Source organism: Patiria miniata, unplaced genomic scaffold, assembly GCF_015706575.1.
Source record: "Patiria miniata isolate m_02_andy unplaced genomic scaffold, ASM1570657v1 HiC_scaffold_9, whole genome shotgun sequence".
Lineage (NCBI taxonomy): Eukaryota > Metazoa > Echinodermata > Asteroidea > Valvatida > Asterinidae > Patiria > Patiria miniata.
The window spans coordinates 1,332,063-1,347,546 of NW_024037076.1; the positions used below are offsets into that span (position 1 = coordinate 1,332,063).

Here is a 15,484-nt window from a genome sequence, read left to right on the forward strand (position 1 = left end):
TTCGTACAAAACCAACTTTGATATGAAAAAAAAAATACATATAAATGTTTGGTCCTGAGATGTCTGGTACCACAGATCTCAATGGAAGTATCACACACACCGATAATACATTCACCAGCTTTGGTAATGTGCACCTGACTAGACTAAACCCTCCAAAAAGTTCACAGAACTACATGCACATTGTACATAAGTAAACATTGCACACGATTACATTGTGAAGGCCCTGAAATTTTATATAAAAGTTAAGTATGTTTAATAAAAAAATATTGATAAATAGCATCGATGGAAGTAGCTAACACATACATGCACAGCCCGTACAAATGAGCAAAACAGCTTCACTGAGTTCTGAATTTAAAGGGAATATACCAACATTTCCTTTTGCTGTAATTTTCAGAAATGGATAGATTAGTATTTTATAGCAAATGTTGTTACACTGATTTTGTTTGAAGTTTTGGGTTCGGAGATGCTGGAAAAACCCAAGAAAAACAATCATGTTCATGTAGTCTGGCTCCCTGACCCCACTTAAGGTGAAATGGAGGAACTGATAGACGTCATGGAATTGTAAGGTCAGGGAACCAGTTTAGCTGGCTTGTACCCATTCATAGGTGTGTAATCGATTGCAAACAAAATGCAGACTATTAAGTAAATATGGTAAATTGGGAGCAGTATTTTTAAAAAGCCAGTTTTTTTCCAACGTTGGTCGACCGACCAGCGTTCTTTTTCCAACGCTGGTCAGCCGACCGGTGTTGGAAATTGATAAAAAAATACCACTTTTCTTGAAAATGACAGCACACCAGGTGCCGTGATTTTACAGAATGCTTTAGACTGTCGTTCACCAACAGTCCAGTAACGTATTTCATAATAATTTGGTAGATTTGTTTTTTGATGTTCACAAGTGTTGTATATTCCCTTTAAGAAATAATTTGTTTTATGTAATGTTTAATACACACTGACTTAATACACTAAGGGCTGGCTCAGCTTTCCTGCTGAAATCGTCAGCACTGTTGTGTAAGCAGTTTCCACAGTTTTCTGAAAAAGCACCTTCCAAATTTTCAGCTGGCTTCTCACGTCCCCTTTGCGCCAGATTTGGTTTTGCCCTGATTTGTAAACAAGAATATTTTGGAACTTAAAAAAGTTGTGGACATTTGCAGCATTTGTTGTAATTTTATGAAAGTGACGCTGTTGGGGGGGGCGAGAAATTTATATCAGATATCGTTCCTCTGATCTGTTCAACAAGGGAGTCAGGTTGGCGTAGCGGTACTTTCCCCACCTTCCACCGCTGTGACCCGGGTTCAAACCCCCCTGGGCCAACATGTGGATTGGGTTTTCAGTCCCTACCTGATTCCGTGGGTTTTCCTCAGAATATTCTTCTGGGGTTTTCCTCCCACTTTTAAATCTGTAATTTCTTCTCATTGTCTTCTCTCTACAGGTTTCTTCAGGCTTGCGAGCTACAGTGCCTAGGGCGCTTTTGAGGAATGCTTGGTTTCATTCCCAGAAAAAAAATAGTACTAATAAATACAACTGTTTTTTGTCCATATATACCAGAAAAAAAAACACTTTTTTATTCCAACTATCAAAACGGAGCTTGCGGACTTTGTCTCTCTAAAAACCGAAAAAGTCAAAAAGGTCACAGCTGTGCCAAAGTGCGGCTATGTGAAGAAAAAAAAGATTGACATCTTAAAAAATCAAGGCACACTCATTTTGGAATTCCAAAAACAATTATCTGAACAGAATGCCGGTTTGCAAATGATAATAAACGAGTGTTGTAAATTTAAATCTGCCATTACTTTTCCTCCCCAGAACCAAGCCTTGAGGAGAGTGCACTTACCTTTAACGAGCTGCTTAGAACCGGCTTACGGGCCGGCGCTTTCCCATGACTTTCGATAAATACCCCCTCTGCAAAGACGACGGAAAACAGATTTAGAAATCTACATGTATTGTTGTATGACAAACAAAATTGCATTCAATTTAAAAATACTAATGTACACTGTCCTGCAGCTGAATTCCATTGTTATTTTAAGGGTCTATTCAAATGCATTCATGTCTAACACACACATGAATGCATTTGAATCAACAATACGAGTACTGCACGTAATTCTCCTGACTAAATTCCAAATTCAAGGTTCAAAGGATCCTTTTGGTCTTTGTGCATTTTTTTCGTTTAAAGCAATAACATTGCTCTAAATCGTCAGCAGGGTGCATAACTATTATTACCTGTTGAACTCTCAGCTCTGTGGATACTATAGATTTTCAGAAAACGGAATGCACCCTTTTGAGAGTCTCGCGACTGGATTACATTGCCAGCGCTCGTAAAAAAAAAAAAACGTTGGGAATTGAACTTTTTTTGTCGCGCCTGGACTTTTGTCTCGCCTGGACTTTGTTCAGGAATGCGATCACTATGTCTGTACGCATGTACATGTATGTATGTACATCCACATGTATGTGTTCTTTTGGTTAAAGTTTGGTAAAATTGGTCTCATTTGAAAAGTTGATGTCCAATTGAAACCAAACTGGGGTCATTGATGCAACATGGGAACCTTTATATGATAATGCTGCCAAAGGTCACACACCAAGGTCAAAGGTCATCTGGGGTCAAGTTGTAAAATATGCTGGACATGTAAAATTGAGATCAATGGTTCGGTGCTCGGGTACCTGGTTCCAATGCACAGCCCTTCTGTTTATATCCAAGAAAATGGTGAAGAAACGGCGCCCTCAATGCTAATGAAATGACCCATTGCCGAACTCCCATTTCAAAATTGCGATCTGGAATTATCTTGCACTAACCTTCTTTGATCCGTTTTCTAAGATCTTCAGGTAGTCCTTTCCAGCCTCTGGCCTGGGCCATGCGATTGGCGTTGCTGACCATGAAATTGTAGCACTGTGAGTATAACTTATTGACCATGGGCACCGCATCCTGAAGAAAAAAACCCCGAAAGATACATTGATGACTCTGACACCAGGAAGATTCTTTACACATGGTGAAAAATAAAAATCAAAGTCATCGTTTGTGATAGTAAATATGATGGCGCTCAATTTTTGATTCGAGCCCTGTGTGGCACTCTGGTTTTACATCAAATCAAACATCATATATTGAAGCAATCCAAAAACGGGCATTTAAGATAATCTTGGATCAGGATCACTCCACTTATGATCATGCATTGTCTAGATTTAGTATGAAAACCTTGGCTAACAGGAGGGAAGATCTTTGTCTACAATTTGCCAAATCTTGTGTTGCTTCTGATCGTTTTAAGAGTTGGTACCCCCTAAACAGTAGAGTTCATGCCATGGAACTAAGACAAAGACGACAGTTCATTGAACCTAAAATAAAGGTGGAATGGTACTCCAAAAGTACTGTCCCGTACCTTACAAAACTACTAAACGCATGTATGCGCACTTGATTGTCAACAGTTTTATAATAATCACATTACCTAAACAAAAAAGGAAAAAAAAAAATTAAAAAAAATACCAAAAATTAACAAATTATATAAAAAAATACTCTCCAGGATATATACCACCCCTAAATTTCAACTGCCGGTTGGATTTTGAAAAAGGCTGGACCATTTTTATTTTATTATTGTATAGTGCCGTTTGTTTTTTTTTCTTTCTTTTTCTTGTTTTCACAATCTGAAAATGTTAATGTGATTTTAATGTTAAGTATGCTTTTAAATGTATTGTATATGTATTTTTGGTCAAAATTTGTGTGTGTGTAATTTTAATTAATAATGTTTTAATGGTGTTTTTATATAAGTGATAACTTTTAATCTTTGTACATTGAACCGCAATTCGGTCTTTTGACCGCGAAAGTTCGATAAAAATGAAAAAAAAAAAAAAAAAAAAAAGGCACAAATTCAGTGACTCGTTAAATCTAGTCCTATGAAGTCTTCTTCCAAACTGTCACCATTTTATTACTTTCAAATAAATCACTGAAAGGAAATTGACTAGGTAAATTATAATAATTTTAAAAGTTGAACACTAAAATTGACTGGAGTAGGGTTGAACCTTCGACCTCTAGAACACTATGATGGTTTTGACTTGCAGCTGGACAGCTCAGATACGGTAGAAGAATGGTATCGTGTTCCGGGGGTCCAGGTTCAAACCCTGCTCCGGTTGTTTTCTTTCTTCAGCTCAAAGTAGATCTTGAACTTTTTAAAACTCTGAAAAAGTTCAACTCTTAAAGTAGATCTTGAACTTTTTAACACTCTTTATAAAAATTAAACTTTTAAAATCGTGATCATTTTTAATGGTTGTATGTTTTACCGGATGCCAGCTTCCCGGTTCACAGGTCTCGGTCAGAACAGCCTGGAGGGAATGTAACGCGAGGAACGTGGCGTTGGCCGTGTCTGACGTCATAGAAGGCACCACGCGATTAAAGACTGGCTCCAGGAGATCCTTCTTCCAATTCATGCCCTGTTGAACGGGAAACCAGACAAGGCAAGCGTAGTAAAGATGGACCCAGAGTGCACGAAATTCTATTCAATTATTCAGATTGGCTATTCACTGGTAGTCATTTGTGGCGTATACAATGGGCCAGATTTTAGCTCGTTCATTGGCGTTTATACTCGGCGTGATACTTTACAGGGGAGTGGGGTCTAGTGGTTGGGGTTAGTGACTCATGATCAGAGGGTCAGGGGTTGGAATCCAGCTGCTGGTCATATGTTGTGTCCTTGGGCAAGCCACTTCACCCACACTTGACTCTCTCCACCCAGGAGTATAAATGATACTGCTGATTTCCTCGTTTTTGACTTCTCATGAATGCCATTACAAATTGAAAAACACCGTACAAAGTCTTGTGTGTTTTGGAATGTCCTCATTTTTTTCTAAATTCCCAGTTGCATGCAGTGTGGTTGGGTCATTTTTCCCAAAAACAACCTATTTTGGAATGTCTTGTCTTTTCTGCGTTTGGTATAATTGTGTGGTTTTATTTAGCAACTCTTTGAAGATTGGTCGCTAACCTCAAGCAGACTCAAGAATTCCGTTTGCTTGACGATCTCCATGAAGATCGTGGCAGTGTACTGCACGCAGGCGTCTTGCAGATGTACGGCTGCAGAATGAACGGCCTTGGTCCAGCTAACTTGAGGTAGGCTACAGACCAGCTTGTCTATCTGGAGAAGCAGTGTGACGGCTGATTCAGGAGACTACATGTACACAAAGTAAGAAAATAAAGAAACTGACGGCTGATTGTCAAGACTACATGTACACCAAGAAAGAAGAAAAGGAAATTGACGACTGATTTATTCCCATTCATAGATACCTTTCGATCAAAATGTCAAAACAAGTCATAAATAATAAATTGCCCCCAGTTTTGTTGAACAATTTTACTTCATGTTTTTAAACACCCCTCTAGCTGTGTTCGTGGTATGTGCCTCTCGTGAGTAGTACTGAAAATCTCCTTATATGGAGATTGGTACGCGTACTGCACAAGTGGCGCAGAATGCAGCGGTGCCGGTGTAGTGTGAATTTAGGACTCTATGAACTACGGACTCATTGGTAATATTGCACATGCCTAAGTGAAGATTGTGAACGTTCAACCAAGTTCAACCAGATTTCATAAGAGTCCAAATTTCATATGACACCGGAAAAGTGTTTAAAACCAGCCAGCTGGTGTTTTATCAACTGTTCAAAACAACCCACGTGACAGGCTCTCGACCATTAGGAATTGGTAAACTGTCTCATGTACATTTGAATTAAATGTATTAAAGTTGCATTCTTTATAGATACTGTGCACTGCACGAAATACTGGATGCAACGCAACGTATAACTTTACTGCCCACTACCGATTTATCGCATTAAGGATCTAGGGACATGATGCAAACTCACGAATGACTGGACCGTTAACTCCCTGCATTTGAAGAGCAAGTCCGGAGGTAGAGCAGCAAAAGTCTTCTGGGCCCAGGCACGGTCCAGATATTGAATCAGCCAGCTGGGATAAAATCACGGGCGAATAAAAAGATGAAGCGGGTGAAATAACGGTCTAGTGAGGGATTTCTAAATTTTTGTGAGACATTTTCTGAGACAATTTTACCATTTTGATCCAACCCATGTGTATCTCACAACAACACAGAAGGCTAAAATCTGAAACAATCGTTTGAAACACATCATAGTCCAATGGTAAGTGCTTCTGACCTGTGTGCAATGGTTCGTGGGTTCGAATCCTGGTGTCAGTGTTCTTAGGCAAGACACTTTACTACAATTGCCTCTCTCCACCCAGGGTATAAATGGGTACCTGTGCAGGGTAGAGGCTAGATTGCCCTTATTTCAAGATGCTATATGAACAGGCTGATCTTGTCAAGTGAAAGAGATGTCTCTTATCAGACACGAATCATGGTGTTAGTGTTCTTAGGCAAGACACTTTACTACAATTGCCTCTCTCCACCCAGGGGTATAAATGGGTACATGTGTATGGTAGAGGCCAAATTGTTATTATTTTAAGATGCTATATCAGCTATATGATCTTGTCAAGTTTTTCAGTTTATTCATTTTCATTTTATTTCAGCCACATCCAATAGCGCAAGCGCCAATAACAGGATGGATAAATGGAGAGAAGACAATGAGAAGAAGTTACAGTTTTAGAGGTGGGAGGAAAAGCCCAGAAGAATATTCTGGGGATAACCCACAGAATCAGGCAGGGACTGAAATCCCAATCCACATATTGGCCCAGGCGGGATTCGAACCCGGGTCACAGCGGTGGAAGGCGAGGAAAGTACCACTTCGCCAACCTGAGTAGAAGGAATGTCTCTTATCAGACACTTACCTGAAGATATCATCACAGAGATTGGAAGGGTCGAGGTCAGAGGTTAACGCAAGGCATTCTGGGATGCGCTCTAAGCACACACTACAAGGCTGTTGATTAAAGGATGGTAATCTATGTTTAATTCGGCAAACGATTTTCAAAACGATCATGCATCTTTCAACATTTAAATGTTTACCCAATAATTTACAAAGGCCTATCCAATACAAATATGTGAGCAGGGTTTGAACCTGCGACCTCCGGATTACCGTTCCAGTGCTCTACCAACTGAGCTATCCAGCCCTATGTTGGTGGTTCTCCCAGATTTTGTTATGTTTTTTTTGTTTCGTTTTTTGTTGGTCGTTTTTGGAGGGAGGTTTATCAATAAAGTTTTTCTACCTTATAGGATGACGCAAACACAAATCTAGAACCAACCCAATCTTTCAAAGCAATTGAGCAAACCGGAAGTTAGTTTTGGTTTCAGGTCATTTCAGAAAAAAAAAATAACCGTAAACCTTATGGAAGAAATGGCAGTAGTCCTTTCTCAGCTTGAGCTCAATGACTTTCTTGAACACGTCCAGGCCATACATGTCCGCCAGGTACAGCAATTCCCTATGGAGAAACAAATACATGATTATGTCCTGCGATGGACTTGTGATAGACTTGTGATGGACTTGTGATGGACTCGTGATGGACTCGTGATGGACTTGTGATAGGCTTGTGATGGACTTGTGATGGCCTTGCGATGCACTTGTGATGGACTTGCGATGCACTTGTGATGCACTTGTGATGGACTTGTGATGGACATGTGTTGGACTTGGGATGCACTTGTGATGGACTTGTGATGGACTTGGGATGGACTTGTGATGGACTTTGTGATGGGCTTGTGAAGGATTTGTGATGGACTTGTGTTGGACTTGTGTTGGACTTGTGATGGACTTGTGATGGACTTGTGATGGACTTGTGATGGACTTGTGAAGGAGTTGTGATGGACTTGTGATGGCCTTGTGATGCTTTCGTTGGACTTGTGATGGACTTGTGGTAGATTGTGATGGACTTGTGATGGACTTGTGATGGACTTGTGATGGACTTGTGGTGGGCTTGTGGTGGACTTGTGATGGACTTGTGATAGGCTTGTGATGGACTTGCGATGGACTTGCGATGGACTTGCGATGCACTTGCGATGGACTTGTGATGGCCTTGTGATGGGCTTGTGATGGACTTGTGATGGACTTGTGATGGACTTGTGACAGACTTGTGATGGACTTGTGATGGACTTAGCATACCTTAATACAATGCCATCTGGAAGTTCATAAGCGCCTCCATAGATGAACTGCAACGCAAGCATCATTGCAGCATGACTAAACCTACAAAGAAACAAATAAAGACCAAAAGTTAGATGCTTCAACACAAAAAAATAAGAAATGTAAAAATACCATAAAAAAGGCTTTCTTTTATATTTAAAGATTTTCCTTTCCAGGAATGACATCCAAAGCACTTCTCTTTTGCATAATAAAATAACTGTAATTCCTCTTCCCCAAAATATAACTGAACAAAATTCCAAAAATACGAAATGAAGAAAGTTATCAGCTAACCCTGTGAGTTCAACCTCCGATGAGCTGCTTTCTCTCCAACTTCCCTCCAGCATGGCGGAGAAGTACTGTGATCTGGCACACAACATGAATCTGAAAAGGGAAAATTGAACAGTTTGCTACTTTGATGTTCATTTTTGTACACTTATGTACTTAAAGAGAGTAGTATCACCATCGGGCGAGCTTTAGAAAGTTCAATGGAAGACCACTGGTTGACTAAGGTAAAGTGTCCTCCTTAGGGACACGAGCAATACAAGAGTATGGCTCGTAAAGCTCATGTCCCTAAGGAGGGCACTAACGGAAGACCTCTGGTTGACTCATTAGCTTAAGAATAAAAGTCAGGTAAAATGTCCTCCTTAGGGACATGAGCAATACAAGAGTTTTGCTCGTGTCCCTAAGAAGGACACTTTACCTCAATTTTACCTGCGTACAGCTCATGTCCCTAAGGAGGACACTAACGGAAGACCTCTGGTTGACTCATTAACTTTAGAATAAAACTAAGGTAAAGTGTCCTCCTTAGGGACATGAGCAATACAAGAGTATTACTTGTGTCCCTAAGTAGGACACTTTACCTCAAGTTTACCTGTGTGCAGGTATCTCCTTCCCATCCACTTTGATGATGATGTCATGACCAGAATCCTGGGTGAAAATTCGTAATAAATCCCTGCCTAAATGGCACGCCGCAGCAGGCAACCTGTTGTCGGTATTGGAAGACTTCGGCTTGGCTTCTGCAGACAGGTGGTCACTTTTGGCAGACTTCTCGGAGTGCGTTCTTGCACGTTTGTTCGCAAACTTGGAGTTTTTAGGACTCTTGCCTGATTGACTTCGGTCCGAAGCTTGTTTGGTTTTTATATTTGGCTGTTCTGGAACCTTCTGTCCTGTGGTGCCTGGTTCTACCCCCGCCGTGGTTTCCAAGCCAACATACTCACAAACTTCCATGGTTGATTCACCTGTAGTAGCGGTCAGGTTCCCAGCATCAGCCTCATTCATTTCCAGTGGATTTTTAACTGAAGCAACCTCTTGTGGCTGGACGGATACCTGATCGTTTATTCCACTGGCTTCTGAAGTGTGTTCTTCGTTGTCCATACGTTGGTCGGAGTCGACTTTGGTCGCCTCGCATTCCATTGGTTCAGCTGCGTCATGTGACTTCATCGTGTCCCGAAACACATTCCAGAAAGGGATGGCATTGTCTTCTGTATAGGCAGCTCTGAAATGAATGCAAGGGAACATCTTCAGTTATTGTTTTCTCAAGATTAGGCAACCACGTAAAAACTCCTTTAGATTTGAAAGATTTTGTGGATAAAGCAGAGTTGTAAATTCAATCCATCGTAAGTCTATAATAGTCAAATCACAAGTAGCAACTTTTGATCAATAACTAGTGAATGCCTTCTTTGCGGTTAACTTATATAGCTTGACTCGACTAGTGATTGACTTGTAATTGACCTGTGACAAACGTTACGAAAGACGTGTGACGACTCGGGTTTTACATATGGTTTGCATTTTAAGAACAGTTGCCTTTTAATTAACGGACAAGGGAAATCATTTTAAACAAGATAATGGAATTTTTTAACTCGGAATTAATGTTCCATTTTGAATCTGTTTATCTATACATCGTCTGTTTTTATCTAGGGTTTTTATTTTGTGTGGTTTTAATTGCTTGGGTTGTACATCATCTGTTGTAATTTAGGGTTTTAATTTTGTGCGGTTTTAATTCCTTGGGTTATTTTTAGTAATACATTCATTATGTCTTTTATTGTGTTTTTTGTAATTTTTGTTGTTATTATATCATGTTTTTATGTAATCCAGGGCCCCCAGGGAGAACAGTTCATTGACAACTGATGGGGCTACCCTGGTAAAATAACACGAAATAAATCGATAAAAAAAAGACTAGTAGCTAGCTTACAACCGACTTGTGATGACTTGTGACTGACTAAATTATAATTGACTTGTTGTGACTACTGACTAGCTTATGATTGACTTGTGATGTCTTGTGACTAGTTTATGAATGACTTGTGATGACTGGTAACTAGCTTATGAATGAGTTGTGATGACTTGTGACTAGCTTATGAATGACTTGTGATGTTTAGTGACTAGCTTATGAATGACTTGTGATGACTTATGACTGACTAAATTATAATTGACTTGTTGTGACTACTGCTTATGAATGACTTGTGATGACTTGTGACTAGCTTATGAATGACTTGTGATGATTAGTGACTAGCTTATGAATGACTTGTGACCAGCTTATGATTAGAAGTCTGCGATGAAGGGTCACCCAACCTCAGCAAGTTCTTCAGATCCATGGCAGTTACGCCCAGACCAGACAAATCGGCCACGGTAGCATCTCCCTCCTTCCCGGCCATCCTAGGCTCAACCACTGACGCAACAAACTCGGCCAGACGAAACCGCAAGAGCAGCAAGTGCGATGCGATTCTCTCCGACTCGACAATTAATATCAGGTCTGCAAAGGTGCCGTCATCCAACAACCTGGTGACGAAACAGACAAAGACGGAGAAATGTTAAAATCAATCAAGTGACTGTTTTAAACAGTTCATAATCCCTTGTTATTTGATAGACATGTTTGACTGGAGGTGATTGATATGCCAGCTGTACCTACCAGTTACCTCTTTTGTCTGTTGATGGAATTTGACTAGTCACGGTGCTTGCAAGAATGTGATCTGACCGTTTTTTACTAGTCTGTATACAAATACACGGCAGGGAAAGTGCAAGAAATTTTAACTGTCTGTGAATGATCAAACGATAGAAAGGTTATCGTTTCGGTTTGCGGTAACACCATGTGGTAATAACTACTGCTTAGAAGATATTAGTTCTGAGAAGAACTTGTCCTGCTTATTATCAACTTTGCTAAGATAGAAAAGGTTTTTTAAATTTTAGTGTGCAAAATAAATTTCCAAATGACAGTAAAATGAATAAGTCTGAATGATTGTCCTTTTGAAGAACTGTCCGTCATCAAAGTTGTGTCCCAAAATATCTGTTTCAAAATGTCCAAAACCTTCCAATTTCCAAACAGACTAAATAAATTAACTAGTTCGCCCTGGTTAGAAGAGTGCGGTATTCGGAACAGATGACAGATAAACACGCAGGGAGAGAGGCCAGAAATATCTGTCAGCGACCCGCTCGCAGCGAGCGAGGCCGTCAATGTGACAGAGTTGCTTGAGGGTGATGGCTTCAACCCGCCTGGCTTGAGGTCGGGTGAAAAGTAATCCGGCACCTCGTTTCGTTCCTGTCAAAATAATCCTGGCGCGAACTGGTTAATTAATTATCACATTATTTACAAAATAGTTAGGACCTATAATAATATTTTCTTGAGCTAGCTGCAAGCTCATCGGCCCATTATTTCAATCAATCAAAAATGACCTCTTCATATCCTGGCGCAGCTGCTCAGTGAGGGCGCCCTTCAACATTCCAAGCTCTTTTTTTGACCGGACCTTCAAAGCCGAGTTCACGGCTGGTAGTCGACTGCCGTTGGTCGCCCTCCCTGTGTTTCTCACCGACGCTGACATGGTGGCAGTGTGCTGCTAAAACTGCTGAAAATATTTTCTAGAGTAACGTAGAGAAAATAACACATTAAAAAATGAAGAACATTTTCAAGGCCCATTTGTTTTTATCATTTGTTTTATCTATAATTGTATAAAGGGTATTCTTCGCAATATGACTAACATTTTTGCACATTCTTTGTCAAAATGTAATTTGTTAGTCTAGGCCTATGCTATTTCCCATTGATTGAATAATTGATCGATTGATTGATCATGTTCATGGGGAAAAAATGTACGCAGTGGCTATCAGTACGGCAGCCGTAATGCGATTTTCAACTATCGTTATGGAACCGTCTGGTTCCCTGACCTCATAGTATTCAATGTCATGATCTTTGGCTGTTGGAACCAGACTATCAACCAAATGGTTCTTGGACTTTATTTCCCTTCTAAAGAAAATCCGAAAATCTGCCAAAAAGCTACTGATTACAAAAAAGAAAACATTTATTGATTAACAACATTAAAATTTAAGAAAACTATTAAATGAAAAAAAAAAATTAAAAAATCAACAACTGCGCCGCGCGAATTTTGATTCCCCGGAACCTTCCGCATAGTCTGATACTTTAGTGGGCCTAGCTGAACCTTTAACCAATCGAGCTACTGAAGCACTCTGATTGGACAGGCACTCATGTGAAATAGATTGGCAATAGTGTAATTGCAATGCCATAATGATAGCAGTTGAAAGTTTCATTAGGGCTGCCGTAACGATAGCCACTACGAAAATTCCAACATGATGTAAAAAATTCATATTTAGAGATGATGTTCATCGGAAATAACATTTAAAAGTAGGATATACACATCCACACAACTATCCTTTCAAAACTGGGCATTTTTGAGTAATTCCTGTATTATGCATGCGTGAATTTCGGGGCCCACTTTTGCGACACCATAAATTCGAGCTGTTTGGATGCTAGTTGTGATTTCATTCGTAAAGCGTTCACCTTTTGCGGACGTTGAAGAAACCATTTTTTTGCATTGGTGATTGGTCACCACTGTTCCCGAGACACACAACGTGTGTATCGTACACTGTCACTGAGAACGGCAAGAAATAACGTATTCGTACTCCGTCATGTCCAATGCAAACAAGCGGTTTTTCTTTTCTTTTCTCGGGAACGGTAAGACATTAGGGCCTAGGTTGGTTTCCTGGAGCTTCCACCAGATGTTTCAAATAGGCTAAGTAAACAATCCAAAACATAACATTTTCGGGGATTTCAGGACCTAGGCCGGCTAGTGCCCCTTTAACCATTGTGTTAACATTCAGTGTATTTCAGTCATGTCAGTAAAACTAGTTAAAAAGCCTATTTTTACACCCCCCCCCCCTCCCATATTTTAGCATGTTTTAGGATAAAATGTCTGTTTTTTGGTTTTACGAAGCACTCGCAGTTACACACTTACTTTTTCCACAGCTACCGACTAGCACAGGACGATCACACTGACCCGGTGTGACTTGGCAAATGTCAAAACCCAAAACAGACACAGCTGCTGTAGTTAAAGGAGCATACATAGGGTCGGTTAATGGGATTAATTTTGTAACTTTTAAGTAAGCTTTCATGAAGGAAGTTAAAGAATATATACCTATGGTTTCATTTTTTATTCTTGCAAAAGACATCTAGTCGAAATAAGTGCTGTTAAAAAAGGATTTATTAGGTATTTTTTTGCTCTTTAATTCAATTTGAAGCTACTCCTTTAATGTGTCTGGTACCTGTATCACACTCGCATCGTAAAACGCAGCATCTGTGTTGACATTGCAGGAGACCAGCCTACAAGGAGCGATATCATTCATGTAGCTGGTATTCTGCAATTTCAGAGCGTGCACGTTTTTGCTATTTGGGCAATCGAATACCAGTGTAAATTTCTATCAGATTTGTCGTGCATGCGATATCATGCATATGCGCATGTAGGCCTACATTTTGTATGTTGGCTCGTGGACAGCAGACGGTCGTGTTTTCATTTCTGGCACTCTGGCACTTTATTCTGGATTTCTGGCAGTTAAATTTTGGTGAGTGACTTTTTTTTCTCATTAAACACGTTAAAAAGATTTCTGCTACGATGTAGTTGGACGTGTATTTGGTAATCCACAAGACCCCGTTCCTATGTTAAAAAAGGACCAAAATAACTGAAAATGTGACACTCAAATTAGTCAAAACAAAAAGTGACATTCTCAATTTCTAGTGATATTTCTTGACGCATCTGAACACTGTCACTAGACCGTGGACGCCTTCTTGATGTTGAATATCAGCAGGTTTAATTTTGTGGAAAGAAGGGAGTAATTGCAGAATATCCCGCCACTCGGAAATACACCCCTAAATTCTCTGGCTACGAGTACGAGGTTGGAATCACTGGAAAAGAAGTTCAGCCCAATACCAGAGATACAAGGGGAAACAACCAAAAATTCATTCAAGTCAGTCACAAAGCTAGGGCCTTCCAAGATTCATTCTTCGTGTCAACTGTTAAACACTGGAACTCACTCTCCTCGGCTGCTGTGAACAGCGCAACACTAGCTGAATTCAAGGGACATTTCAGTAATATCCACCAGTAGTCTATTTCCACACGCAGTGCGCAAGTTAGCGTTGATGTATCCGGCAGGATATTTTGCTGACTTAAACAATGGAGATGGAGATGCCAGCTACGCGGATACTGAGTGGGGGTCTCCTTGAGAACGAAGCAACACAAAAGTAATGGGAGTTGCTGAAAAATTGTTTTAAGTCCAAACCAACTACCCTGTTGCCGGCTACGCGGATACGAAGTGGGAGTCCTTATTTATAATAAAGTTATAATGCTTGAGAACGAAGCAACACAAAAGTAATGGGAGTTGCTGAAAAAAAGTCAAAGTCCAAACCAACTAGGCCTACCCTGTTGCCGGCTACGCCGATACGGAGTGGGAGTGCAGTGGAGCATGACGCATAGTACATACATGTAGCGCTGAGAGTGAGAAGGTTTATTGAGGGCAATCAACCGTGACTCCGTAGCTTGCTATGAGGTGCATAGATCGAGTGGCGGGGTATTCTGCAATTGTGCCGAAAGAGGGCAGGGCTTTGATTTATGAGGAAAATTAGGGGTAAAAGACAACGACCAGAAAACAGACTAGAATTAAAAAACCAAGAATACAAGATGGCAAACGTGAAAGTGAGATCATCAGAAGAGATCATGCGATGACATTAGCTTGAGTAACTCCAGCTGACATGCTCGGCAAGATTACCATATATGCGAAGTTCACTAATTTTCCTCTGTATTGACTAACAAGCCCCCAGATAGCAATTTCATGTCATCAAAGTCAATTTGAGCATTGAGAAAATACAGGCGTTTTCTTAGAAAACACTTAGAATCTTTCAGTCCAATCTCATAGGGTTTGTACACAGGGTGTTGAGTGAACTTCGTATATATGGAAATCTTTCCACATGCTCATATTCATTCACATCATATGTAGCGCTGGAGACATAACCTATTCCTCTATTAGTGTGGTAGCAAGAGACCCTAAAACAACGGCCTCTCAAAAATTTCGCTAGGTTCAAAATGACATAAGCATGGCGTTGTATACAACGAGTGACATATCTTTTATTCTTTTTGTTACATATTCATGGTTTATGAAGACTGTCATTACCTTTACTGAG

General features: G+C 40.2%; 2 protein-coding genes across 4 annotated transcripts in view; one reads left to right on the forward strand and one right to left on the reverse strand.

Moving 5' to 3' along the window:
* Positions 1-816: 816 nt before the first annotated feature.
* LOC119720115 lies at positions 817-13,361 on the reverse strand. Of its 2 annotated transcripts, none has more exons than XM_038189663.1 (14): positions 13,261-13,279; positions 11,698-11,880; positions 10,600-10,806; positions 8,903-9,526; positions 8,323-8,412; positions 8,014-8,094; positions 7,243-7,339; positions 6,752-6,840; positions 5,818-5,920; positions 4,953-5,135; positions 4,258-4,407; positions 2,785-2,914; positions 1,829-1,896; positions 817-1,097 (listed from the first exon to the last, which is right to left on the reverse strand). In XM_038189663.1, exons 2-14 carry the CDS (start codon positions 11,841-11,843, stop codon positions 1,065-1,067), a joined length of 2,001 nt encoding a protein of 666 aa, XP_038045591.1. In that variant the 5' UTR covers positions 11,844-11,880; positions 13,261-13,279; the 3' UTR covers positions 817-1,064. The 2 variants fall into 2 exon arrangements, with proteins under 2 accessions (XP_038045591.1, XP_038045590.1); XM_038189662.1 differs by having other exon boundaries at positions 818-1,097; positions 13,269-13,361.
* A 407-nt stretch (positions 13,362-13,768) lies between these two features.
* Positions 13,769-15,484, forward strand: part of LOC119720116 (ras-specific guanine nucleotide-releasing factor RalGPS1-like) — a 48,448-nt gene continuing 46,732 nt past the window's right edge. For both annotated transcript variants that reach the window (XM_038189664.1, XM_038189666.1), the window contains exon 1: positions 13,769-13,872. The gene's annotated coding sequence lies outside the window, so the exon portion shown is untranslated. The remainder of the gene's footprint in view (positions 13,873-15,484) is intronic.